This window comes from Ochotona princeps, chromosome 2, assembly GCF_030435755.1.
Source record: "Ochotona princeps isolate mOchPri1 chromosome 2, mOchPri1.hap1, whole genome shotgun sequence".
Lineage (NCBI taxonomy): Eukaryota > Metazoa > Chordata > Mammalia > Lagomorpha > Ochotonidae > Ochotona > Ochotona princeps.
This window is the reverse complement of record NC_080833.1, coordinates 18,575,028-18,602,763: the sequence shown is the minus strand read 5'-3', so window position 1 is coordinate 18,602,763 and position 27,736 is coordinate 18,575,028. Positions and strand designations below refer to the sequence as shown.

Below are 27,736 nucleotides of genomic sequence, written 5' to 3'. Positions count from 1 at the left end.
AGTCTGGGTCCCAAACCCGCACCCTGGGCCCCGCCCCCGAGCCCTGGGCCCGCCCACTGCTGGGGAGGGGAGCCCCTCGGCCGAGCCCCGCCCCGACCCCCCCTGCGCCCCTTGGGGGTTCTTTCTGCGCCGCCAGGCAGGTGCACCTCCCGACTTCCAGCGCTCCGCATGCTCCGGGAGTCTGCTGGAACCTGAAAAAGCAGCGTGGCCAGGACGGCAGTCCCGAGCCATGGTCCCGCGATCGGTAGCGACCGCGGTTCCTGGGGCACTGCAGCATCTGTGTCGGGTCCCCGGCACGCGCCGCGGGGGGCGGGCCCTATTTGTTCAGGGGAAGGGAGGGCCGGAGGAGGCGTCTCCCCGGGGTGCAGCGGATCCAGGTGGGCCCCGCACCCAGGTGTCCCTGGCCTTACCCTCGCCATGGCCGAGCGGCGCGGGGGCCTCGGGGCCCGTCTGGCTCGCCTCCTGGCTGGACTAGGGGCCCGGAGGGGGCGCAGGGGGAAGGTGACCTCGGAGGAGGCCAGATCCCAGAATCGGTGAGGGAAGAGGGTCCGAGGCTGGGAGGGGAGTGTGTGTCTTGGATGGGACTGTGTGTCTTTGGGCGCTGGGTTCTGGTCAAGCGTCAGGGCCACTTGGGTTAACTCTCGAAGCCAGGTGGACGCCAGCAGACAGCGATGTCCCTTGGGAGACATCCGGACGACTGGGCCTCGGGCCTGCTGGTCTTGGCGTCCCCCGGTGGTGTGTGGCAGATCTCCCCTCTCCCCTCCTGCATCCTGCATTTGCTGGGCAGCTACCCAGAGGGTCCTCCGGGACCAAAGAAGTCTTCTCGACTTGCTTGGCGGTTTACCTGGAATTATGTCCTGTGGTCCACGCAGCAGCAGCACTAAAAAGTAAAATCCTGCGTGATTCTGACCCGGAAGTGGAGGATCAGAGAGGTGACACCACCTGTTCAAAGTCACACAGTTGGGATGCCCACGTCAGCAGAGGCGCTGTTGGCTTGGGGTCATTGCCTGCCCAGGTGCCCCAGTGCCAGGGCTGGGCTGGCACACTTCTCACCACCCCGGGCGAGCAGTGACGTCAGCGTGGAAAGAAAACCCCTGAGTAGAGTGGCTGGGAGAGGCATGGCAGGAAGCCCAGCGGCCCAAGAGCACACAGGCCCGTTGCCCTCCGACCCGATGCGCCGGTACTCCGTGTTTGTGTGTCTATGCAGTTACCTGGCAATTTGTTCCGATCTTATCACCACACAGCTGTCTTCAGCATGCCCTGGGAGGGGTGGGGCATGGGGTGGGCAGCTTGAGGGAAGGTGCTTGCACTGCTGCCAGCTCACCCTGTGTCTGGAAGCCTGGGTGCCCTGGGGTGCCCACACCCTGCCAATGCCCTGCCCGCCCCCACCTCCGTCTTTACCCTGTCTGGCAGAAACCTGCCCTGTAGGCCCAGCTCCGCCCCTCCTGCTCCCCACTCACAGCCTGTGTCAGGTACAGGTGAATCAGGGGAGGGGCTACAGAGCCAGCGTGAGGACACAGGTCACGCCTGTGTTTTGCTTCTGTTCTTAGCAGCTGTGGGAACAGTCCCTGCTGACCACCTGGGGACATGGCCCCATGGTGTTTGCAATAGTGTGATGTCCAGCCAACTCTAGGAGTGGACGGTCCTGGTGCTCTCATGAGCTGTGTAAATCCAAGCAAGTCACTTTGCCTCTCTGGGCCTCGATGTCTTTGAGAGATGGGAGCACTGCTAGCCACCTGCTAGGCCTGTGGTGAAGCTTCGGGGTGATCCTGTAGGCACGACACTCGGCTACACCTCGGGAAGGAGGCCTCAGCAGATGCTGATCTTCAGCAATGTCCCGTCTCTGTTCTGTCCAAGACAAGTCCTGCCCCAGTGTTTAGCAGATTTATAAAGATAGTTGCTTTCACCTACTTCAAGAGCAGAGCGAAAAAGAGAGGGGGACAAAGAGAAAATGAAGAGAAAGATGGTCCATCCACTGGTTCAGCCTCAAATGCCTGTCACATGCAGGCCTAGACCAGGTCAAAGCCAGGCCTCCCACACAAGTGGCAGGAGCCCCAGTACTTGAGCCATCGTCTGCTGCCTCCTAGGAGACTTTAACGAAAACTGGAGGGAAAGCAGAAGAGTTGTTAGTTGAACCAGGCACTCCCAACAGCAGCTTAAACTACTCCACCACTACCCCAAGGCACAGTCCTCTTCTCTGATCCCAGGCCGTGTGTTGTCCTTTCTCTCCCATTGGGGTTGGAGTGGGCAACAGGAGGTGGGGGTACAGAGAGCAGACGGTAGAGCCCTTCCCAAGGGTTCAGGAGCTCACCCTGCAGGTCCTAGAGAAGGGGGTGTGACCACTGGGCCAGTCCAGGGCTGATGGTGCTGGGACACAGGGGGTTCTGCATTCCTTTTCATATGCTTTTTCCTCAGGCCCTGGGGTGGCCAGAGCTGCCCTGACCTGGCCCAAGGCCAGGGCAGCACCACTGACGTCAGTCTCAAGGTAGGGAAGAACCATGGCGGCCGGGAGGAGTAGGGTGGAGAGGGAGGCAGGGGATGGCAAACGGGGGTGCGGGGAGGGGTTGCAGCAGCTCCAAGGGAACCTCAGCCTACATATCAGACTGCCAGAGGTCCAGCCACTCACAGGTTCAGCTATATTAAAGCAGCATTACAGTCCTAGGAGCATTACGTAACATGAAAGATTGTTTTAGTGCCTTGCTGAATTCTAAGGCTTATTTATTTTAAAGATCCATATATGTTTTGGATTGGCACAACTAGAGACAGAGAGAGAGAGAGAATCTTCCATTTGCTTTGCTCCCCAAATGGCCTCAATGGCCACAGCTGGGCCAAGTGGAAGCAGGAGCCTGGAACCCCATCGGGGCCTCTCATGTGGGTGGCAACTCCTCGGGCCATCGTCTTCCTTCCTTCCTTTGAAAGGTGGAGTAGAACCCTGCTCAATGGTTCAGCGGTGAAATCCTCTCATTGTAACACACCAGGATCCCATATGGGCACAGGTTTGAGTCCCGGCTACTCCACTTCCCATCCAGCTCCCTACTTGTGGCCTGGTAAAGCTGTCTAAGACAACACAAAGCCTTGGGACCCTGCACCTGCGTGGGAGACTCAGAGAAAGCTCCTGGCTCCTGGCTTCAGATTGGCTTAGCTCCAGCCATTGTGACCGTTTGGGGAGTGAACCAGTAAATGGAACATCTTTCTATTTGACTCTCCTCTCTGTAAATCTGCCTTTCTTAAATAAATAAATCTTTAAAAAAAAAAAAAAGGAAAAGAAAGAGAAGAAAAAAGAAAGGCAGAGAAGAGAGACAGAGGGAGGAAGCAAGACAGAGAGAGAAAAAGATCTCCCACCTGCTGATTTACTCCCCAGATGACTGAAATACCTGGGTTTGGAACACTTGGACCATCCTCCACGGATTTCCCAGGTGTATTAGCAGAGAGCTGGAGCAGCCAGGACTTGAGCCAGCACTCCTATAGAACACGGGCAGTGGCTTAACATGCTGGTCCACAACACCGCCCCGCCCCCTTTCCCTTCTTTAGTTTGGCTCCCCCACATCTGTGTGGCTCCTTCTCTTCCCAACATGCCCCCAGGGATGACACTGGGTCAGAGACGTAACCTTCCCCCATCCACACCGGGACATGAGCCGTGATGTTGGCCACGACAAGGCGTTCTCCAGGCTGGCTCTCACATTGGCCCAGTGTCTGTCCAACGTTTCCTGGACTACCCAGTGTGTGCAGGGCGCTCTATGCAAGTCCTCTCATCCAGGCCACTCCGCACACCCAGGTGCCCATTTCACATTCAGGGAGAATGTGACGCCAGGCAGCTGGGGGCAGAACTGAGGAACAAGCTTGGCTCAGCTCAGCCTGACCCCCCGTGACGCGTCTACCCTCCTACATCTCAGCCCCTAGGGAACAAGACCAGCCTCTGGTTCACAGATGAGGGGGTCCAGGGCTCCTGCTTGGAGGAATCTGGACCCCAGCCTTGTCCCCTCTGTTGATGGAGACACAAGCCTGACCCTGATAGGGTTTCAGGCCAGTGTCCACAGGAGTCTGGCATCCAGAGCCCGCTGCCCTCATCTTCACAGCCAGGAGGAACCCAGGGAAGGGAAGAGCAGAGACAGGGGTCAGGTGCTGCTCCTGGGCAAAGGACACCTCTTCCCTGGCTCATCTCCATGCCCCACAATCTTCTGCCAGCTGTGCTGTGGGAATCTTATGCTGGAAGGCCCAGGAAGGAGGCATGTGCACATAGTTTGAGGCAGCTGGTGTCAAAGGGTTAGAGATGGGATAGGTGTTACAGCAGAGAGTGTGAAAGCATCCACTGTGATACCAGCAACTCATATCAGTTCAAGTCCCTGCTGCTCTGTTTCTGATCCAGCTCCCTGCCAATACACCTGGGAAGGCAGAGAAAATGGACCAAGTGCTTGCATCCCTGCCAAACTATGTTGGGTACCCCATCCAGTTCTGACTTCAGCTTTGCCCGGCCCTGGCTATTGTAGCCATTTGAAGAATGAATAAGTGGATTTAAGATCTCTCTCCCTTTCTACCTTTCAAATAATGAATAAATAAAATAAATTTAAAAAGCCAGAGGCCTGGGACCCAACCACAGCCTGAAGGGAGCCATGGCTCTTTGGAAGGCCTGGCCAGGCCCTGGTGTCTCTTGGTCCCAGAGGCAACTTGGGCCTGAGGGTTGGGGGTTTCCTCTGCCTTGTGATCTCAGTCAGGTCATTGTCCTCTCTGGGCCTCCTAGAATCCTGCACCTTCGGCCAGCTCTGGTGGCCCTGGCAGCCTCTCCCCGGGGCAGCTCTGCTGTGCTGTCCCTGTGCCAAGGCAGGTGACCAAGGATGTCCAGGGTGTCCCAAGAACAGTGGGCAGTGCTGTCATTGTGTCCTTCCTCCCCTTGATATCTGCCTCTACTTCCCACAGGCCCAAGCCCGCAGCTGCTCGGAGTGGGACTTGCAGACAGGGAGCCACAATGGTTTCCGGCTTTGGAAGCAGCAGCACATCTGCTTGGGGGAGACTGAGCCCGTGGGACGCCTCTCAAGGCCAGCTGTGGGCAGCGCCTCTGACCTGGCCAGCTGGGCTTCCCTGCAGCCTGAAAGAGCAGAGCCCATTGAAGCCCAGCACCCCTCGCACCCAGGACCTACCCTGGAATCACTGGAACAGGGAACCCCAGGTTGCCACGGACAGCATCCCCGGCACGCAGCTGCAGAAGTCCCTCTGACGAAGCTAGTCAGTGACCAGCAAGGCGCACCCCTGCTGCCCCGCCCAATGTCCTTCCCCGGGGCAGTAGGGGCAAAGGGCGATCCCAGCCCCGCGGGGCCAGCCCCACCAGGGCCAGCCCAGGCCCCATGCACCCGAACCTCTGCCAGGAGGACCCGCTACCGCATCACCATCACCTTGCAGGGGTGTGAGCAGGCACCTGGGGAGGCGGGGGAGGAACCGGCCCAACCAGCTCCCCACCCCTGCGGCTCTGAGGAATCCAGGGGCTGGCAGGAGCCTTCCCAGGGGCCCCGCCCCATCACGGGGTGCCCGACCGATCCGCCCTGGCGGACAGGGGTGAGAGCCGGACCGCATCAGGGGAACACGGCCCAGCGGCACGAGCTACCGGTCGTCCCAACACTTGAGTCCCCACACAGACGGTGAGTAGGGCTGGTGCCCATGGGGGTGATGACAGGAAGGTAGGTTGTCCTGGCTGTCCTCTCTCGTCTTGTTCTTGGGGCAAGAGCCTACCCTGCCACTTTTCCACCTCACGCCTGCTCTGACTCTGCCTTCCTTTCTGTCCCTCACGCACAGGCCTGCTTGGCTGCTGCCTACCGGAAAGGACCACATACTGTTGTGGATAGAGGGTGGAAAGGGGTCACCTTCTTCTCAGCCTCCCTCGCCACTCACCAGTTACATTTAGGGAGTGGTGGAACCAGCCTGGGAACAGACTCCCTGCCAAGTGCTGGGACTCCTGAGGCAAGTTACTTAACCTCTCTGGGCTGTGGACTGCTGACTGTTTGGGGACCGAAGACGAGGAAGGAAGAGGTGGTTCCAGACGCATGCTTTGAACTCCTGAGAGCTGGCTGCCAACATAGCAGGGATGCCTATTAATTATGCCCCGGTGCCAGGGGTAATTACTGACCCGGCTATGTGCTGGTGGCCCAGGGAACAGGCTCCACATTTCTAGGCTTGGGCTTTTCTTTGTGCTTTATGTTGACCTGCCTGAGTCTGCCTGATGGGCTCAGAGGTGGACAGTTGGTGGGTTTTCCAAAATGAGAACTCCAGGAAGGGGTCTATGAAGGGCCAATGATGACAGGTGGTGACTGCCAGCAGTCTGTTTCCAAATGTCATTTAAAAAACAATTATTTGTTTATTTGAAAGATTTACAGAGAGAGATATGAAGTGAGACAGAGATCTTTTATCTGCTGGTTGACTCCCCAAATGGCCCCAATTAACGGAGTTAAGGCCAGGCTAAAACCAAGAGCCTGAAACTCCAACAAGGTTTCCTACGGGATAGCAGGGGTCCAAGCATTGGCTGCTGGCAGGTGCATTAGACAGGAGGTGGGGTAGGCGGTATATAGATTGGAAGTGGAGCAGTCAGGACTCAAACTGGAACCCACATGGAATTGTGGCGTTGCAGACAGTAGCTTCATCTGCTATACCACAGTGCCAGCCCTTTCAAGCATGATTTTATGTAATCCTTACAACAGCTGCATGGAGTGGGAACTCCATCCCCCACCTTCTCACCTAATGATAGTAAAGAAGCTAAGACTCAGAAATGTTCCAGGATTTGTAAAAAAAAAAAAAAAAAAAAAAAAAAAAAAATCACCCAGAGTGTAAAGGGATGGGATTTGGCTGTAGGTTCGGTCACCCCGGAGCCTAAGTTCTGCCCATCCGACTCCTGCATCCTGCTTGCTCTGGGGACTTGGGCTTTCCTGTGACCCTGAGGGAGGTGGACTTGACCGCAAAGGCAGAGGTACCAATGACATCCTCTGGGCCAGAGCCTGGGCTGGCCCAGGGACTGGCAGGAGTGCCCCAAGACTGGGAAAAGCACTGGCGAGAGGCAGGCCTGGAGCCGGGGTGAGACAGATGGTTAGCTAAGGGGGTCCTAGGCTTGGTCGTGGCTCCTCGTGGCTATTTTGGGCCCAGGTGGTTAATGACAGCCTCGGGCGGGGATCAGGAAGTGCTGGCTTACAACAGGAGGAGGGAGGTGTCCCCGGACACCATCCTACTGCATTCCCTCTGGGCCAGGCCTGACGATTGTCGGGAGGAGGTGGTCACACTGGGGCTGCTGGTGCAGAAGCGTGAGACAGGTGTGTGTCCGGGCACACGTGTCCATGTTCAGGTGTGGGTCAGTGCCCCGGGAAGGGGGAGCCTGTGGCTGCAAGATGTGTGTGTGTCCTCAGCTGCATGTTTCTGTGTGTATGTATTGGCTCGTGTGTCTGTGTGTTTCCGTGTCTGCGTGACTTCGGTTCTGTGTGGGTCGGTGCCTGTGTGACGCAGGCTGTGGGCCTGTGGACTGGTTTGGCCTAGTTTAGGGGTGACTCACTGCTAAGCGGAGAGAATCCAGGACTTGTTGGGTTAGACAAGACTCTTTCCCACACTCCCCTATCCCCTCCCCAGCCTCTCCCTGCTCAGCCCCACGCCTCATTTAGAGGTCACAGGCTACTGTGCCAGCAAATCCGCTGGGGATGAGAGGGCCCAGAGAAGAGAGGCCTGCCAGAGTGGGCCCTTCTGCTGGCCCAGGAGGCAGCTAGGTCCTTGAGGGGGTCTATTTCCAGAGCAAGGACAAACAGGGTAGCCAATGGGAAGCAGACACCAGCGTGGGTTGACTGTCCAGGAATGGGGCAGATCAAACGTCAGGTGGTGACCTCCCTGTCCCTAGAGGTATGCAAGCCGAAGCCAGTGACCACATGCTTGTGGAATGGGTGACTGGCAGGGGTGTTGTCCAGGGGTTGGGCTGGGTTGAGAAAAGGCATTGATTTTTCAGATGGCTGTGAGGGCATTCATGGCATCTGCTCTGGTTACCAGTGGCAGCTTCTGCTGCATGATTGGGGCCTTCCACATGCCCTTCCTAGTTTTATGTCTGCATCCTTGACCTCTGGACTCCTGGGGAATGAACTTCGTGAGAAAGTTGGCTTTGGATGAGCCTAACTGGAGATTACTTAGTATATCACCTGACACAAGTAGCACTGAATGAATAAATGAGTGCATGAATGAATGATTTTGAAGCAGGCTTGGCTGCTCCCAGCAGCATCAGGTATGGAAAGGAGGATGGGCTCTGGGGGACAAGAGGGGAGTGCTCAGTAAGGGGGTGGAGGAGGTCCCACGAGGACTGGGACTCTGGGGAGAGCTAGAAGCCAGATTGTGGTGCTGCCCGGGCCCTGCTCTGGCCCGGGCAAAGGAGTTGGGGGGTGGGTCCCTGGAAGCCCCTACCTTTCCCTCACACAAGGCTTTTCCAAAGCTCCCAAGACCTGTCCCTATTGCTTTTCACCAGTCGCTCCGGAGTCGGGACAGGCTTCGCTGGGCCTCAGCCCCTTTCATCTCTGCCCCTCATAAAATCTGAGTCACAGCTGGGGCCACAGGGCGGGTCAAAGTCCTGGTTTCCACCAGCTTCTCCCAGAGAAGGAGGAAAGCGGGGGAGGGGAGCCACGCAGTGGGGCCCGGAGCTGGCTCAGCTGCCGTCTATGGGAGCTGCCTGATGGGAGAGGGACACAGCCTACAGGCCGGGTGACCCTGAGCCGGGAGAAGCAGGCTGACCTGACAACACAGCCGTCAGTGCAGCTTGGGAGTTGGGGGGTTGGCACCAGCAGCCCCCCTAGGAGATGGGACCCAGCCAGTGCCCCTGTGTGAGGCTTGCTCTAGAGGTGAAGCACTTGGAGTCCAAGTCGGCACTCTGCCACTGTGTGACTCTAGGCAAATCTCTTAACCTCTCTGACTCTCAGTAAACAAATCTGGTCTACAAAATGGGAATGTTGTTTGGCAATTTCTTCATCATTCATTCTTTATGAGGTCTGAAATTCAAGGGACTCTTCTGAGGCGTCACCCCAAGGTCACCCAGGACAATGAATGCAAAAGCGTTTCGCAAGGTGTCTGGGGCAAGGTGAGCCCCTGAGCCAAGGACTGTTGTTGTTGTGGTTGCCTTGGAAATGGAGGATTGAGCGGTCTTGGACAGGTGTTTTTGTCCCTCACTTAGCAAAGGTGAGACCAAGGGAGGGTCACAGAAAAAATAAGGGAGGCCCCACCCTACAAACTGGGAGGCTGAGCTGAGCAGTACTGAACTGGGCTAGGGAGCGGCCAGCTGTGCCCCAGCCTCGGGGTGGGAGATGCCAGGCCATGGATCCCAGACATGTGAACTTACTTTAGCCTGGCAGCCTAGGACCTATCAACCTCCTCCCTGACCCTGTTTCTTCATCTGTTTGGTGGCCAAGAAGGAAGCTGAGGAAGGGGACACTCTGAAAGGCCAGAGTGCCGAGGCCTGGGGGGCTCCTCTGGGACACGCCCTCTGCCCCTAGCATGCTATGTTGCTCCTGCCCGCACGTGCTCAGTGTCCCTTGAGGCACTAGGATGATTTTTTTTTAAAAGATTGATTTTATTTTTATTACTAAGTCAGTTATACAGAGAGGAAGATTTTCCATCCGTTGATTCACTCCCCAGGCGACCGCAACGGCCGAAGCTGCACCAATCTGAAGCCAGAATCTTCTTCCTGGTCTCCCAAGTGGGTGCAGGGTCCCAAGGCTTTGGGCCGTCCTCCATTGCTTTCCCAGGTCACATGCCAGGGAGCTGGATGGGAAGTGAGGCTGATGGGACGCAAACCGGCACCCATATGAGATCCTGGAGCATGCAAAGTGAGGACCTTAGCTGCTAGGCTACCACACCAGACCTGCCAGGGAGCTTTTGAGCCGGCATCTTAGTTGATAAAGCCAGTATCCATCCTTCTCTCTTTCCAGAGACCCTGCAGGCACAGGGTCATAGGGCTCCAGTTTTGTGGCTGGGGACCCTAACACTCAAATGGACAGCTATCCTCTCAAGGTCACCCAGCAGGTGGATGGCAGGTTCAGAGGGAGCCCAGCTGTGTGGGAAGCCAAAGCCCAGGGCTCCTTAAATTCCCTTTCAAGGAGCCTGTGTGTGACAGGGAACAGGGAATGATACCTGCCCAGTTCAGAGTTCCTGGACAACTTGACTCAGGGCTCCTCGGTCAGAGGCCTAGGACAGTGGGCTCCCTGTCCACTCTCTCCCTTCTTTTTCCTTCCAGGCTCGGGCCTTGGCTTCAGAGCAGGGAGCAGGTTGGGGAGGGGATGGTGCTTTCCAATGAGTCAAGTCGAAACTAAAATATACCCATTTCACAGATGAAGCAGTTGAAGCCATCTAGTCTCACAGCGGGGCAGGGCAGGGATAAATAGGTTTTCCATCCCCGACTTCTGTCTTCTTGTTGGCATCCTCTGCAGGGAGCTGGACCACAACAAGACGAGGACACCTCAGGACTGCGTGCCGGGGCCCAACATGGAGGAGGCAGGGGGGTCCCCAGCCCAGACTGAAACCCGAGTGGTCAGTGCCACCTTGACCTGGTGGCAGCGGTCCCCTGGCCAAGAAGAGATCAGACATCGTTTCCATAAGGTGTCTCTGGTGTCCGGGGCCAGCAGGAATGCGCCCCAGGAGGAGCTGTTGGCATACAGCCACCGTCGGGAAGAAGTGAACGGCTTTGCTACCCGGGACGAGGAGAGCTCAAGTGAGCCGGGCCCACGGGAAGCAGCCGGCTCGAGAAACTTCCAGAGCCATGGGCCTATCTTTTCCAGGAAGTACATACCGCCCCCCAAGGAGAAAAGGCCAAGTGGGCGGTCGCAGGAGGCTGTGGACCAGAACGACAGCAGCCCCCCGACTTCCAGGCCTGAGTCCTCAAGCTCGGGGACCACAGCCAGAAATGTGGAACTCTTGGTGCCCCTGCCTGGGCCCCGGGAGCCCAGTCCCCACCCCACGGGCGGCCTCTCCAACGGGAGCTCCCGGAACCTGCGGGTGATGCGCACGGTGCGGGCCACCACGGTGGTGGGAGGCTCCGTGGACCGCCGGGTGAGCAGCACTGTGACCGTGGGGCCCTCGCTGTCTGCCGAGACCCTGCAGAGGGGCCGCCATGTGGCCCGCGCTTTCCGCACAGTGGTGGTAAATCCCACGCCAGAGGGTGGCCCTAGCCGCAGCCAGGCCCTGGAGCTGCTCAATACCCTGATGCCTGTCAGCCGCCTCCCCAGACCCACAGCTGCCGCACCCAAGAGCCCAGGCCTGGGTGGCACAGGGAGGAGAGGCAGCCCAGCAACTGCACCCTCTCCACAGAACCAGGACGTGCCTATAGTCCAACTGGGACCAGAGCAGGGCAGAGCCCCGGATGCTGAGACCCATGAGTGTCTCACGGTGCTGGGAACCTCCAGCCCGACTCAGCTCCCTGTGCAGGCTTCTGGCCACATCCCGGTTCCTTCCTCTCCCAGGCTCCAGACCCAAAGCCCCTCTTCGAGCCTGGTTCACTCTCCAGAGCAGCCTGTGGTGCCCACTCAGCCCGGGGTCCAGCTCTCTCCCCATGCTTTGCCACCTATGAACACAGAAGTGTCCACCGATGCCCCTGTAGCCGCCGTCCCACCCACAGTGAGGAGTGAGATCATCATTATCCCTGGACAACATCTTGCCCCGTCCTTGGCAGGAAGCAAGGCTGTGCCCAGCCCAGGATGTCCTTCTCCCTCTTCCCCAATTGCTCCGGATGCCACAGAGGTCCCCAGCCCCTCCCTCCCTCAGGAGTCCCAGGACGCCACAGAGGTCCCTAGCCTCACCCTCTCTCAGGAGTCCCAGGACACTGCAGAGGTCCCCAGCCCCTCCCTCCCTCGGGAGTCCCAGGACGCCACAGAGGTCCCTAGCTTCACCCTCTCTCAGGAGTCCCAGGACACTGCAGAGGTCCCCAGCCCCTCCCTCCCTCGGGAGTCCCAGGACGCCACAGAGGTCCCTAGCCTCACCCTCTCTCAGGAGTCCCAGGACACTGTAGAGGTCCCCAGCCCCTCCCTCCCTCGGGAGTCCCAGGACGCCACAGAGGTCCCTAGCCTCACCCTCTCTCAGGAGTCCCAGGACACTGCAGAGGTCCCCAGCCCCTCCCTCCCTTGGGAGTCCCAGGACGCCACAGAGGTCCCTAGCCTCACCCTCCCTCCGGAGCAGCAGGTCGCCCAGGGTCCTGGGACTCCTGCTGACCCAGCCCCCAGCCAGAAAGAGATGCTACAGGATGTTCCCGACACCTCATCCCCCAAACCCAGCAAGGTGGTTGGGGGTCCCAGTGGGCAGGAGGAGAGTGTGCAAGATGTTGCAGGCAGCCCTGCCTCCTCCCTCACCAAGGAAGAGACCGAAGTGGACCCAGCAGCCTCTACTACTCCTCGTCCCCAGCAGGATAAGGCTGGCCTGGGCTCTGAAGGGAGCCCCCTCCCATCTCCCACAGCAAAAGAGGTTGTCCAGGACTCCGGTGTTTCCGCGGCACCATTTCCCACCCACACAGAAGCTGTGCAAGACCCTGTTGCTCCCCTTGCCCCATCTTCCTCTGTGGACAAGGTGACACCCAGCCCAGGTGACACCCCTGGTCCAGTGCCAGTGGAAGCAGAGGTCAGTGTGGAATCCCAGCCTGTCCCCGATTCTATCGATGGCAAGCCGCCGCTGGAGCTGTTGAGGGAGGAGGAGGAGTTGGCCTTGGCTGCAGACCTGGAGATTTTCCTGGACACCTTGCGGAGCATGGAGCCCCCCGAGATCCTCCGCACCCACCGGCTGCCCCGAGCCCCCCGCGCCTCCTACCTTGCCATGTATGCCACGCTCCCTGCCATCGAAGAGGACCAGCCTGGGCCCTGGGTGCTGGCCCCCAGTCCACAGCAGGTGCCGGTGCTGGAGAAGGACCAGCAAGAGGAAGCGAAAGAGGAGGAGGAGGAACCCGAGAACCCCTACCTGAGTGACGACGAGAAGCTGCAGCTCAAACAGGAAAAAGCCAAGCCTGGACCTTCATGGGACCTGCGACCCTCCAGGCCCAGCCAGGGCTCCTGTTCGCCTCTGGAGATGATGAAAAAGCATGTAGCAGGTGCCAAGGGCCCCCAGCCTGAGCTGGGGCCAGAAGCTCAGGCCAACAGCAGGCGTACCTCCCGGCTCGGCGGCAGCCTTCTCTTTGGCAATCTGATGCCTGCTGCCAAGGAGACCACAACCCCAGAACCACTAGGCACCAAACTATCCGCTCTGCCACCCCATGAGGCACCAGGGGTCAGAAAGGTGCTGGGACAGTTACCTCTGCTCTGTAGTGAAAGTCTGTCGGCAGAGAAGACCTCACCTACCCAGGACCCCCAGGGGTGGGTGAGTGATGCCTCCGATGGGCAACTGGGCAGGCAGTGGGGGCTCCATGGGCTTGGGGTTGGGAAGTGAGAGGTAATCAAGGGTCTCTGGAGGCAGGAGGGCGTGGTCTCAAGTCAGCACCCCAGAAGCTGCAGATGGGGCTGCTGGACACCCAGTTTCTTCGCAGTAAAGGCCAGCAGGGAGGGCCGGGATCCCTGGAATAGCAGATTGCAGGGAGGCTGTAAGGAGGCGACACCATAAGGCTTCTTGTGGCTCCTTTGTTCTAGAGTCCAGCGCTGAAGACCCAGGGCAAGCTGAACACTAGGCCTGGGAAGGTAGGGGCCTGGGGTAAGTGGGCAGGGCTGGTGGTGGAGGGCTTGGGGATGGGCTCTGAAGCCCCCGGTGGCTATGCCTTCTCAGGTGATCCTCTTCTCCGAGCCCAGCTGTCAGGGTGACAGCACAGAGGTTTGGGAAGACATTGCTGACGCTTCTGGCTGGGCCCCTGTGGCCTCCATCAGGGTGATTCGAGGCTGGTGAGTGAGGTGTGCCCAGTGGGGGCCCTGGCTGTGCAGAGGGCAGCAGGGTGCAGCCGGGCCAACCTGGCAGTGACCATACCAGCTCACTGGAGATATAGCCAACCCCTGTGACTCTGGGGTCTCTTTGCCCACAGCTGGGTGCTATACGAAGAGCCAGAGTTCCGGGGTCGAAAACTGGTCTTACCTGAAGGTGACATGGAGCTCAGGGGCCCGGAGCCAGCATGGAGCACCCATGGCATTGGCTCACTAAGGAGGGTAGTCCAGGTGAGTGGGCTGGAGTGGGGGCTGGGGGTCGCTCTGGCCCCTCTTGGGCCCCAACCCTGAGAGAGAACATGCCCTTCAAGATAGGGAGAGATTACAAGAGGCAGACCCCAGTGCCACAGGCAGACCCCAGAGACACGGACACTTCAGGCATTTGGTGCCAGATGCTCGGGAATGTCTATTGCATGCCAGGCACTGTGCCAGGTGCTGGGTGGGCGGACCCCTGCAGGATGTACAGTCAGCTCGAGTAAGGGCTGGTTTGAAGCAGAAAGTCATATAACCAGATTGGGGATTTACAAGCATCCCGCTGGCTGCCGGAAGGAGAAAGGGCCTGGGAACAAGGGAGGGACAGGACGGGCAGCCCAGGGGCATGTCTGAGGGAGGGGCCTGTGGTGTGAAAAGTCAACATTGTCATTTCCTATTTGTAAAGTCGGAGTACTCTGTTCACAGGACACATTCCTAAGCTATGAAAATTGAATGCAGCAAAGCTAGCCGGGCACTAGGGTGATCCCAAAGAAAGGGCTAGGCGACACTGAAGGTGTTTTTGCTTGTTTGGGAACATTTTGCTTGGTTTATCTATTTACCTGGAAGGTGTTGAAAGAGGTCAGACAAAACTTCTATTTGCTGGTTCGCTTTCCAAATGCCTACTGCAGCTGGGGCTGGCTGAAGCCAGGAGCTAGAAACTCCATCCTTGTCTCCCACACAAGTGGCAGGAACCCAACTACTTGAGCCAGCAACATGCCTCCCCGGGTCCTCAGTGGCAGGAAGCTGGAGTCAGCCAGAGACGGGAGTCGAACCCAGGCCCACTGACATGCGATGTGAATGTCTTAGCCGCTAGGTCATGTGTTTTGTTTCCACGAAAGCGCAGCTAACAGCCCAGGGCTGTTGTTGCGTGTGTGAGTTGCCGAGCCTTCCCTAGGACAACAGCCCAGGCGAGGGATTGATGTTCTCAAATTCACAGACATGCTTGAGCACTATGTAATGTGAGCTTTTCACAGTAAATTCAACTGCATGTGGGAGGTGATGAGATACAAGAGCAAAACAAAGGCTTTGAAGTCGGCTGGTCCTGGGTTCATTGGACTCCATGCCCATGGGGTACCTCCCGTGTGCCAGGCACATGGGAGGGCTGGGTTGCAACAGTGAACATATTTACCCAGCTCTGATCTTGGCCCTGGGCAGGTTGCTGATCCTCCCCCGAGCCGAGCCTCCCTTGCCTGTGAATGGACTTGGAAAACGAAATGAGAGGGAATAGGACATGACCTTGACACAGTGCCTTCCACTCAGTAACACTTCCTAAACATGTGATGAAGAAGTGAAAATGACCCCAGAACCCCTAGAGGGCAGAGAGGATCTGCTGAATGGACAGAGGGTCAACCTAAATGGAGGGTCAATGTGGGACCTCGGGAAGCAGGTGTCCACCTTGCCCAGTCCTCCAACAGTCTAGAAGGCAGGCTACCAAAAGCCAGGGAACGGCCTGCCGCTGCCTGGCAGGTTCTCTTGGGAACTGTGGCCTCAGATCCGCACAGCCCAGCAAGGGACCATCAAGGACTGCAGTTTTGGGCTTGCGTGGCTGAGCTAGCAGGGCGCACTCTAGTTACCCCCTGGTTTCTGGGGGGGACAATCACAAAGGTTTTCCAGACTGACCCTGGGAGCAGGCATGGGGCTGGTATAGATTTCTGTCCCCTCCTTCCACAGGATTACCGCACCCCAGAGATCAGCCTCTTCTCTGAGGAGGGCTTCAAGGGGGAGCAAGTGAAGCTAACGGAGGCTCTGAAGGACACCCAGGGCTTGGAGCAGCCCCTGCAGGTGGCATCTGCTACTGTCTCCGCAGGACTGTGAGTGAGGCCATGCTGGATTCCCTTCATTTCCACTCACTGTGCTGGGCGCTGGGGACAGGTGGCAGGGCACACTGCCCACCTCCAAGTGGGCTCTGGGTACGGTATCGATGGGGACAGGCAAGAAGAAAGCAAAGTCCCAGGGTCAGGGGATGGACGGAGGTGTCACAGAAGACTCCTAGGTGTAGAGTCCACTGAGCCTGGCAGAGTGGGCCAAGAATCTACTGTAGGAGGGCCGGCGTGTCTCTTATTGTATCCTGATGCTCAAATACAGGGCCTGGCCCGTATGTGATACCTCTACATATTTGTTCCTTTAATGAATGGGGAGAAGAGTAAGAAACAGAGGTGAGGCAGATACACTTTTAAAATTATATTTATTCTGGGCCCGGCGGCGTGGCCTAGCGGCTAAAGTCCTCGCCTTGAAAGCCCCGGGATCCCACATGGGCGCTGGTTCTAATCCTGACAGCTCCACTTCCCATCCAGCTCCCTGCTTGTGGTCTGGGAAAGCAGTGGAGGACGGCCCAAAGCTTTGGGACCCTGCACCCGCGTGGGAGACCTGGAAGAGGTTCCTGGTTCCCGGCTTTGGTTCGGCGCGCAGCGGCCGTTGTGGCTTACTTGGGGAGTGAATCATCGGATGGAAGATATTCCTCTCTGTCTCTCCTCCTCTGTGTATATCCGGCTTTCCAATAAAAATGAATAAATCTTTAAAAAAAATATATATATATATATATATATGTATTCTTATTAGAAATGCAGATTTACATAGAGAGGGCAAGAGAAAACACTTCCATCTCCTGGTTTACTCCCCAAAGGGCCGTATCCAAAGTCAGGAGCCAGGAGCTTCTTCTGGGTCTCCCACATGAGTACAAGGTCCCAAGACTTTGAGCTGTCCTCAACCTTCTCAGGCCACAAGTGGGGAACTGGATGGAAAGTGGAGCAGATGGGACATGAAGTGGTGCCCATATGGTATCCCAGCACCTGCAAGGCGAGGAGTTAGCCATTGAGCCATCACAGTAGACTACTTTAAAACTCCAGTCTGGCCAGTGGAGAGGTGGGAGACCCTGATACAAGGGGCAGAATCACAAGGTTTCCTTGTATGATCAGGCTATAGTGTGAGGCCAACAGGGAATTACTGTGTTTTATGTATGTATCTGTGTAAGACAGAACCACGGAGCCAGAGGGAGAGCTTCCACTTGCTGGTTCACTCCCCAGGGCTGCACCAGGCTGAAAAGCCAGAAGCACAATCGAGGTCTCCCATGTGGGTGGCAGGGACCCAAGTTCTTGAACCATCATCTGTGCTTCCCAGGGTGTGCACAAGCAGGAAGCTGCGTGGTCAGGACTTGGATCAGCACTCTGATTGTGGGCTACAAGTGTCCCAGGTGGCGGCTCAACCTGCTGTCCCCACCTCCCTCCCCCTACTGCTGGGGTTTTTAAGTAGATATATGCATTAGAGGGATCTTCTGGCTGCTGTGTAATATGGGAAAAGGCCAGGCCAGAGGGACAGAGGTGCACATGAGATGGTTACCAAAAGAGATCCCTCCAGGGCCCCCTACCAGGATGGGGGTCTCCTCCCAAAATCTCCTCCTCCCCTCCAATCCTTTCTTCCTGCCCTCCAAGCACTGTCTTTCGGGGGTCCGGGATACAGTGACCTCATTGCATTCCCCTAGGTGGCTGCTGTACCCCAAGCCTTTTTTTGAAGATACCCCTTATGTCCTGGAGCCCGGCGAGTACCCCACTTTGGAGGCCTGGGGTGCATCTGACCCAGGCGTGGGCTCGCTGAAGCCTGTAAGACTGGTAAGAGCTGGACACAGCCACAGATCCGAGGGTGTGGGCTCTGCCTCTGGTCCCCCACAAGGGCCCAGGGGAAGGAGGGGAGGGAAAAGACTAGGGATGGGACTGGAGGAGGGGAGGGGTGGGATCGGGGAGAGGACGTGAAGTCAACTCTTGTGGAGTGTCAGGATGGAGAAAACCCCAGATCTGCCAGCAGATCTGCCAGCAGCTCTGTCTCCTCTGCAGGGCTGCCCAAGCGTGGAGAGGCCGGAGGAGCCCAAGGTAAGGAAGGATGTGGGCTTCAGGGTCAAGGAGGGCGGGGAGGAAGGAGGCAAGGGTGAGTGGAGGGGTGGCTATTCTGCCTGGGACTGAGAGACCAGAGAGAGGGCAGGTGGAGGTCAGAAGCTGGTGGGCTCAGTGGGAATCAGCACCTGTTGTCTGTGGACCAGGCTAGAGGTCAGAGACGGGTATTGGGTAAGGGATGGTGTCTGTAAACGAAACAAAACAAAAAAAGAAGGGATGGTGTCTGTGCACTCAGAGCTCAGGAAGCTGAGCAGGACAGATAGTGGGCTGGCAGCCTGTGCCCGGCTCCGGATGAGGCCCACCACCTGACCCCAGTCCCCCCTCCAGCTGTGCCATAAGAGGCCCACCCACACGACCCCTGTCCACCCTCCAGCTGTGCCATATGAGGCCCACGCACACGACCCCTCCCTCCTTCCCCCCAGGCCGTGGTGTACGAAGCCCCTGGGTTTCAGGGCCGGAGCTGGGAAGTGAGCAGAGACATCTACAACCTTCAGCAGCCAGAGGACGACCAAAGCCCCCAGCTGGCCTCTGTGGGATCCCTGCGCATTCTTGGGGGCTGGTGAGGGTCTCAGAACGCCCCATTCTATCTCTTTGCCCCCACTGTCCTGTACCCTAAGGGATGGGAAGACACCCCAAGCTGCCTGGGGAGGTCAGCTGTCTGACCCTTCCTGGGCTTCCTGCCACTGAGTGTTGTCTGTCCACCCTCCCTCCTCCCCCAGCTGGGTGGGCTACGAGAAGGAGGGCTTCAGGGGCCACCAGTATCTGCTGGAAGAGGGAGAGTACGCCGACTGGTCACACTGGGGAGGCTATGATGCGCTGCTGACCTCCCTACGGGTCATCCGGACAGTAAGCAAGGGCGATTGAGCCATTCCTCCGTCTCTGGCTGCTTCACCTCTGGCAGCCTAACCCCCACCCCACCACGCTCAGCACAGCTTCTGAACGGGAAAGGTGGCACCTCTTCGCAAGGTGTATCATTCTTCCCACGAAGTGCTCCCTGAGGCCTGCCAGACCGCCACCCCCACCCCTACCCTTCCCCAGTCCCCACCCCTGAATCCCTGGGGTGGTCTGCATCCTGACTGTGTGGGCACTCCTGGAGACACTTGACTGTCCCTGCGGGCCAGGACTTCGGGGATCCAGCCGTGGTGCTGTTTGAGGCCATGGACTTCCAGGGGCACGGTGTGGAGGTGAGCACCGCCTTGCCGGATGTAGAGCTAAAGCGACATGGCCCCCGCACGCAGGCCATTCACGTACTCAGCGGCGTGTGAGTGACCTGGTTTCGCGCAGCAGGGAGGGCCTGGGCCGGCCAGGGACGGCTCCGGGAGGGGCGCCCATTGCCCCTGCCTGGCTGATTCGTGTCCCGACCTGTGCAGGTGGGTGGCCTATGAGGCGGTGGGCTTCTCCGGGGAGCAGTACGTGCTGGAGAAGGGCGTGTATCGCAACTGCAACGACTGGGGCGCGGGCAACAGCGCTCTCGCCTCTCTCCAGCCGGTGCTGCAGGTGCGTACTACAGCGGGGTGGGGTGGGGGGGATGTGGCCTCGGAGGGAGCGAGGCTTGGAGTCCCCGAGGGGCTGGGCCTCCTGGAAGCAAAGTAACCTGGACACTGTAGGACCCGTGGAGGGCTGACGATAGGTCCCGGCCCCATCCTTAAGTCTCTGAACTTTCGTCTCTCCCCTCAGGTCGGGGAACACGACCTGCACTTTGTCTCCAAGGTAAGGAGGGTGCTCCGCAGGGGCCGCCCCTGTCTCCCAGCCCACCGCCTCCCTTCACTTTCATCCCCTCCGCTCTGTGTCCACCAGATCCAGCTCTTCTCCAGCCCTGGCTTTCTGGGCGACCATATCTCCCTTGAGGAGGACCAGACCTCTCTGCCTGCATCCTTCCAGCCCCAGTCCTGCCGTGTGCACGGCGGCAGGTGAGGATGCCCTGGGGAGGGAAGGTGAGATGTGCACACCTGCCTGGGGCTGGACTCGGCTTGGGACTTTATTTCAGAGGATTTCCTGCCTTCGGCTTCCTGTTCTGTCTTGAGTCACTCAATTTGAAAGTAAACAAAGTACACTTCTCATGGGAAATGGAAAAGGTAGATGGTAGAAGACAACAATATTTCAAAAATAAAGTTCACAGGAAAATATAACAATAAATTTATGTTTTTATAGATTTATTTATTTGAAAGTCGAGAGAGAGAGAGACAGATCTTGTATCTTCTGGTTCAGTCCCCATTTGGGCCGAAGTCAGGAATTTCATCCAAGTCTCATTTATGGGTGCAGGGGGCCCAAGCATTTGGGCCAACTTCCACTGCTTTCCCATGCTGCCAGCAGTAAGCTATCTGAAGTGGAACAGCCAAGACCTGAACTGGCACACCAGGGATAGTTTCATCTGTAGTGCCACAGTGCTGGCCCTGAGATAAGTTTCTTTTGGTGGAAAAACTTTCACACTCGGCCAAAAGGCCGAGAAGCAGTGGTAGAAAAACTTTCAAACACACGAATAGCTTTTTTCTGTTGTCTATTTTATTTCCTTTTAGAAACATTTTCCATGTTTTCTTTTTCTTTTTAAGATATATTCATTTATTTGAAAGAGTGACAGAGGGGAAAAAGATAATAAAGAGAGCTATCTTCCACTCACTGGTTTACTCCTCAGATGGGCATAAGGGCCAGTGGTAGACCAGGCCAGAACCAGGAGCCAGGAGCTTCATTGGGATCTCCCATGTGGCTGGCAGGGACCCTGACAGTAGGGCCCTCCTCCGGTGCCTTTCCCAGGAGATTAGCAGGGAGCTGGATCTGAAGCTGAGAAGCTGAGATGAGAACCAGTGCCCATATGCGATGCCAGCACCACAGGCAGAGGCTTAGCGTGTTGCACCGTGGTGTCAGCCTCCATGAATAGTTGTTTAAATAATACATATTTCTTAAAGACCTCTCATATTCAAAATCCCAATTGAATCCCAATTTTCTTTGAACTATCTTCTGTTTTTTTTAAAGCAAGTAATTTAAATCTCTGACCTAACAACCGTTCGTTGGAGAACACTGCCATATATATCTCTAACGTATTAGAGTCATTGCCATAGCTAGCATAAGTCACGATAATTTGTTAAAATTACCATGCACCGACTCCCTGTTCTAATTTCTCCCACTATCTCAAAAATGCCTCTGTTGAATTCATTTTCTTGGAATTTGTGCGTGTATTTAAAGTAATTTCGGTATTTGAAAGACAGAGATCTCCCACCTATTGATTCACTCACCCAAATGCTGCCAAGACCTTATTGGGCTGGCCTGGAACCAGGAGCCCAGAGCTCCCTGCAGGTCTCCTCTGAGGGAGTCAGGAACCCAGAGCTCCCTGCAGGTCTCCTCTGAGGGTGTCAGGAGCCCAGAGACCCCTGCAGGTCTCCTCTGAGGGTGTCAGGAACCCAGGGATTTGAGTCCTGTGCTGCTTCCCAGGATGCACATCAGCCGGAAGCTGGAATCAGGATGGAGTCAGGCCTCGAACCCGGGCACTCCAATGTGGGGTGCAAACCATATGCGTCATCCAGGTGCCTGGGCTTCTTCCGGACATCCGGTTTTCTGCTAGTGCTCCTGGGGGCAGCAGGTGGTGGTCCAAGCGCCTGGGTCCTCGCTATCCACAGGTGGTTCTGGCTTGGCCTTGATCCAGTCCTGGCTGTCACAGCATTTGTAGAGTGAGCCAGTGGATGAAAGATCTCTCTTTCTCCCCCTCATTCTCTATCACTCTCTCTGAAAACAAAGCAAAACCACCACCAACAACAAAAATCCTTATAAGTATGGGAAATAAATAAATAAAATAGAAGCCACTGTGTTGCATACTTGGAAAAGGTGAACTTCGTGGCACGTAAATTTTGTCGTAAGTTTTGAGAGAAAGCCTACTGGGCCCAGCTCAACAGCCCATAGCTAAATCCTCACTTTGCAACCACTGAAATCCCATTTGTGTACCAGTTAGTGCCCTGGCTGCTCCACTTCCCACCCAGCTACCTACTTGTGGCCTGGGAAAGCAGTGGAAGATGGGCCAAACTTTTGGGACCCTGCATTCTCATGGGAGACCCAGAAGAAGCCCCTGACTCCTGGCTTCAAATCAGTTTAGCATTGGCCATTGCAGCCATTTGGGCAGTGAACCAGTTAGACAAAAAGATCTCTCTCTCTCTCTCTCTCTCTGTGTCTCCTTCTCTGTGAATATCTGGTTTTCCAATAAAAATAAATTAATAATAAAAAAGAAAGCATACTATAAACCTTGTACTTCACTTCTATTAGACATCACTTTTTAAAAAAGATTTATTTTTATTTTTATTGAAAAGTGAGATATACAGAGAGAAAGATCTTCCGTCTGATGATTCACTCCCCAAGTGGCCGCAACGGCCGGAACTAAGGGAGCTGAATAGGAGGTGAAGCAGCCAGGACTAGGACCGGCATCCACATGCAATGCCAGTATAGGCAGCAGCTTAACCCGTGTGTTACAACTCTGACCCCTAGAAATCACTTCCTAGCCTGGAAGAGCTCTCCCTTGTCCTTGTATTTCACTGTATCATGCTCTGCTTTTCTCTGTTTGCTCAACCAAGCCTCTACTGAAGGACAGTGAGCTGCTTGTACTCCGTGGCTCTGGCCAAGTGTGTGGTCAGGTCATGAGCAGTCCTGCCCTGTGTTGCTGCATGCTTGCCAAGGGTACTCCTGTCCAGCAACTCTCCCCCATCTCTTTCCCAGCTGGATCCTGTTTGACGAGAAGGACTTCCAGGGGGACCAGCATGTTCTTTCAGAGGGCGAGTTCCCCACCCTCACGGCCATGGGCTGCCTGAGCTCCACCGTGCTGGGCTCCCTCCGGAAGGTGCCCCTGGTGAGTATCCATGCCACCTGGGTGAGGCCTGCCCGTTGAGGGAGGGGATGAAGTAAGGCTGCTTCCCACTGCCCAGTGGGCTGGAGGACTGGATCCAATCTTTCTCAGAATCGACCCAGGCACCTGTAACCCAGAGCCTTCAAAGCCAGCATGGCAGTTACTAGTTATCTGTGAGGATCAGCCTGGCACTGGCCTCATCCTGTTTCCTCCCTGTCCCCAGCACTTCTCGGAGCCTTCCATCTTCCTCTACGGCCTCGAGTGCTTTGAGGGGAAGGAGATCGAGCTCAACAGGGAGGTGCGGAGCCTGCAGGCCGAGGGCTTCAACGACCACGTGCTGTCCGTGCGCATCCGGGGTGGCGTGTGAGTGCATTGTGGGGAAGCGCATGTCGGGACTGGTGAGAGGGTGGGGGGATGGTGATCCAGGGTCCCCAGCGCTCTCCTCCAAGCCTGGAAAGAGGGAGAGATGCAGATGGAGAGGTGTACACAGCCTGTGAGTCCTCTCAGAACCCACTTTGCCCTGCAAGCCGCAAATCTACTTCCCAGCCTCCCTCTCCCCACTGGGATCCCAACCGCTGGGCAGAGTGAAGAGGAGGTGGAAACCATGCTGACCCTGGTGCCTTCCACCATCTGTCTGTGTGTCTCTGTCATGTCCGTCTCTGTATCTCTGGCACCTGCTGGATCCAGCTGGGTACTGTGTGAGCACAGCGACTTCCGGGGCCACCAGTGGCTGGTGGGCAGCTGTGAGATCACCAACTGGCTGACCTACAGTGGCACGCAGAGGGTGGGCTCTCTATACCCCATCAAGCAGGTAGGTAGCCCATCCTGTTGGGCGGGTCCAGGTACATCTGTCTGTGGTTTTGTGTGTTCCCGACGTTCAACATTCTGTACTTTTGTCAGTTTGTTTGCCACATAGTTGTTCCTCTTTTTCTTTTTTAAAGATGTAGATATTTATTTGAAAGGCAGAATGGCAGAGTGAGTGGGGGTTGAGAAGAAGAGAGAGGAAGAAGCAGAGACAAAGAGAGAAAGTTTACTCCCCAGATGGTTACAACAGCCAGGGCTGAGCCAAGCTGAAGCCAGGAGCCAGGAGCTTCATCCAGGTCTCCCACAGGGGTGCAGGGACCCAAGCACTCTGGCCTTCTTTCACTGCCTTCCCAGGCCCATTGGCAGGGAGCCGGATGGGAAGCAAAGCAGCAGGGACTTGACCTGGCACTCATAAAGGTTGCTGGGGTCGCAGGCTGTGGTTCAACTCACTGTGCCACAGTGTCAGCCCCTTGCTGCTTATCTTGAACTGTTACCTATTTATCCTTTTCTCCAAATCAATCCACCTTTTTTAAAAGATTTATTTATTTTTATTGGGAAGGCAGATATACAGATAGGAGGAGAGACAGAGAGGAAGATCTGTCCCTTGACTCACTCCCCAAGCAGTCTTAATGGCTGGAGCTGCGCTGATCCACAGCCAAGAGCCCAGAGTTTCTAGGTTTCCCACACAGGTGCAGGGTCCCAAGGCTTTGGGCCATCCTCCTCTGCTTTCCCAGGCTACAAGCAGGGAGCTAGATGGGAAGTGGTGCCACTTGGATTAGAATCTGTGCCCATATGGGATCCGGGAGTGTGCCAGGTGAGGACTTTAGCTGCTAGGCCATCACACCAGGCCCCCTCAATCCACTTTTGTTTGTGTGGTTCTTGTCCTAGAGAGCATATCCACAAAATCATGAGTATCCCAGGCATATCTGATTTTTAATTGATAGCAGAATGAATACATGGCCATTAGCCTTTCAAAAATAGGGGTATTCTGTTAGGATAGGAAATTATACCACGTCCCTCTTCTTGGCTTTGTGAAACCCTGTGCTTGCACATGTGTCCTCCATGTCTGCACCTGCCGTGTGGACATCACTGGCCTTCTTGTGCTCGTGTGTGGTGGAGCTGTGTTTGGGCTCTGTGTGTGTGTGAGTGTGGGTATGTATGCCCTTCCGAGGGCTTCCTTGTCCTTGTGATGTTGTATGTACACTGGAAGTGCTCCTGTGTGTGTGTGTGTGTGTGTGTGTGTGTGTGTGTACGCCTACGAAGGCCTTTCTGAGGGCTTCCTCTCCTTACCATGTCATGTGTGCTCTGGAGGGGACCTTGTGTGTGTGACTGTGTGAGTGTGTGTGAGTGTTTGCACCTGCTTGAGCCTGTGTCTGGGACACCCCTCAGAGGGCTTGTGTGTTTGAGGGTATCTGCACAGACCTCAATTCCCAACATCTCACATCAGATTTCTTTGTTGAAAGAAATTGTGGAGATTGTCTCCAACCCTCCCATCTTACAGATGGGGAAACCAGGCCCAGAGAAATGGACAAACGTTTTGCTCTGCAGCTTTGGGCAAGTACCATGCCTCCATGGACCTCTGTTTCTTCATCTTTAAAATGAGGGTGCCATGTGCCCGGGGCTGCAGGGAGAGCGAGGATACACCTGGGAACAGTGCTTGGGTGGCACACACTCAGCTTAGCCACAACTGTCACAGCTCCATCTGAGCCCCCAGCTGAGTCAGGGCCATTGAGAACAGCCCAAGGGCCTGGCTGGGGCTGTGATTCTGTCTGTGTGTACCTGTCTGCATTCCCCCACACCCCCTAGTGGCAGATGTCAGTGCCTGTGCATTGGCGAGGATGTGTGAGTTTGGATGGTCACTCGTGTGTAGGTGTGTGTGAGTTGGCACCTTGCATGAGCTTCTGTGCCGTGGCTGTCTCTGTTGGCCAACCCTACCCGGAGCCTGTGGCTGCTTTTGCACACAGAACCATGTGTGTGCATGTGTGCTGCACACATGTGTGGACTGTGCATGTATGTGCTGTGTGTGGCATGCATATGCATTGCTGTACTATGCATGTGTGCCGTACATATGTGCTGTGTGCCGTACATATGTCTCTGTATTTGTTTTGTGTTCTATACATGCATGTTGCTTTGTTGTGTGCTGTGTGTTGCTGTATGTGTCGTGTGTGCTGTGCGTGTGTTTTGTGTGCATTGTGGGCTGTCAATGTGTGCCATACATGTGTGCTGTAGTGTGCTGTGCGTGTGGCCTCAGGATGCATAAGCAAAGAAGGGATGCTTGCGAGGCATCAAGGGTAGTTTGGGGTCAGGAAAGAGGGCACCAGAAGCTGGTACTGGAGAACCCTGGGTGAGGGTAGAGGGAGTACGGCCCTGCTGGGGATCCCTGACTCTCAGTGTCTCCCCACTCCCAGCGCCGGGCTTACTTCCGCCTGTGGAACGCAGCACTGGGAGGATTCCTGGCAGTGCCAGACCACGTGGAAGACATGAAGGCAGGCCGTGTGGTGGTTTCCAATTCCCGAACTGGAGGCAGCTGCGTTTGGTACTATGAGGATGGGCTGCTCAAGAACCAGGTACTATGCTTGCTTCGGCAGCAGATATACTAAAACAAACCAGGTACTGATTTTGGGACTGGGACCAGGAGCCCTGGGCCCTAGGTATGTGCAAGCCTGCTTTGGTGAGGTCCACTCAGTCGGAGGCAGAGACATGTGCTGTGCCACCAGGGCCCTGGGTTGGGGAGCATGTGGGATGTACCCCAGGGCAAGCCTGCCCTGCTCCCAGACACAGCCTACACAGCCAGGATCTACACGGGTGCCTCGGAGGCACCTCTGCACTTGGCTGTAGACAAGGATAGATTCTCTCAGTGGACCTGGGCATTGCTGTCCACCAGGCTGTCTTCTAGGGGCTGGGAGGGCAGCAGCGAGAAGACGGAACTGACCTCTGCCGTCCTCAGCTTAGTGGGACAGAGAGAGACAACCTGAGTGAGTGAAGGATCCTAGTAGCTCCGATGATGAGAAGTGCAACGGAGGAGAGAGAAGGGTGATGAGAGTGGCTGCGTGCCAGGTGCTCCCTTATGCTCCCAAGCGAATGCCTTTCATGACGCTCAGACACTTCCCCTCTTTGCAGGTGGGAAAACTGGAGCACAGGAGGTTAAGTAGTTTGCTGAAGGTCCTGCAACCTGTAAGGCTGTGGCAGCTCTAATGCTAAAGCCTTTGGAAGTTAATCTGAGAGGTTTCCTGGAGGAGACCTCCTATTTATGTCTTTTTACCTTGAATCTCACCTAACCCTGTAAAATCCAGCACTGGAAGCCTCACTTCCCTAGGAGACTCTGTCTTAAGGTGTCTGGGTCAGGGTGGAGCCCCAGTGGGGAGGGACAAGACCTAATGACCTCCTGGGCCACAGGTGGCCCCTACTATGAGCCTGCAGGTGATCGGGACTCCCAGCCCAGGCTCCAAAGTGGTGCTGTGGTCAGAGAGCCGCATGCCACGGCAGACCTGGAGCATAAGTGATGGGGGCCACATCTGCAGCCAGATGTTTGAAGGGCGAGTCCTGGATGTGAAAGGTAATGCAGGTGGGGGAGGGGGCTAAGGGCATGGCCCCCTCCTTGGTGCCCCCATCTCTCTGAGCATCTCTTCATCTGCCCCTACCCCACAGGTGGCCGGGGCTATGACCGGGACCACGTGGTGCTGTGGGAACCAACCAAGGAAAGGACCTCCCAGACCTGGACACTGCATATTCTTTGAGCCTCTCTTCTCCCCTAGCCTGAGATCGGATGTGGGGGAAGAAGGGCAGGAAGGTTTTCTGGGATGAAATGTTTTTATAGAATTTTTGTTGGAAAATAAGCTATTTTGTAATATGCTGTCCAGTCTCTTTGTCTCCATGCATCTGGGTGTTTGAGGGCCAGGCCGGCCACATGTTCACTTTCCTGCACCTGCTTCTTTTGCTTCTGGGTTGAGGCGCAGGTGTAAGAGCTCTCTTTGCCACCAGGAGGAGCCATGGGACCAGGTTGCTGGGGAGTGTACCGTTTGGGAAGGTTGCGTTTTTCTCACCACCTGCTCCAAGCCTAGTCTGTGCTGGGCTGTGGAGGCACAAAAAGGAACCAGGCC

The 27,736-nt window shown here is 56.3% G+C and overlaps 2 protein-coding genes across 2 annotated transcripts; both read left to right on the top strand.

Annotated features, from left to right (window-relative positions):
* Window positions 1-299: 299 nt before the first annotated feature.
* On the top strand, window positions 300-5,655 carry LOC131479557 (collagen alpha-1(I) chain-like). The gene is made up of 3 exons (XM_058660808.1): window positions 300-533; window positions 2,416-2,485; window positions 4,915-5,655. The coding sequence occupies exons 1-3, from the start codon at window positions 418-420 to the stop codon at window positions 5,632-5,634; spliced, it is 906 nt and encodes a 301-aa protein (XP_058516791.1). The 5' UTR covers window positions 300-417; the 3' UTR covers window positions 5,635-5,655.
* Window positions 5,656-10,423: 4,768 nt separating this feature from the next.
* Window positions 10,424-27,480, top strand: CRYBG2 (crystallin beta-gamma domain containing 2). The gene is made up of 20 exons (XM_058677219.1): window positions 10,424-11,772; window positions 11,818-13,326; window positions 13,593-13,640; window positions 13,726-13,838; window positions 13,976-14,105; window positions 15,798-15,937; window positions 17,605-17,731; window positions 17,954-17,989; window positions 18,433-18,569; window positions 18,730-18,856; window positions 19,132-19,271; window positions 19,381-19,507; window positions 19,688-19,720; window positions 19,808-19,920; window positions 22,706-22,835; window positions 23,056-23,195; window positions 23,520-23,643; window positions 26,045-26,203; window positions 27,033-27,192; window positions 27,285-27,480. The coding sequence occupies exons 1-20, from the start codon at window positions 10,477-10,479 to the stop codon at window positions 27,371-27,373; spliced, it is 4,878 nt and encodes a 1,625-aa protein (XP_058533202.1). The 5' UTR covers window positions 10,424-10,476; the 3' UTR covers window positions 27,374-27,480.
* The last annotated feature ends 256 nt before the right edge of the window (window positions 27,481-27,736 follow it).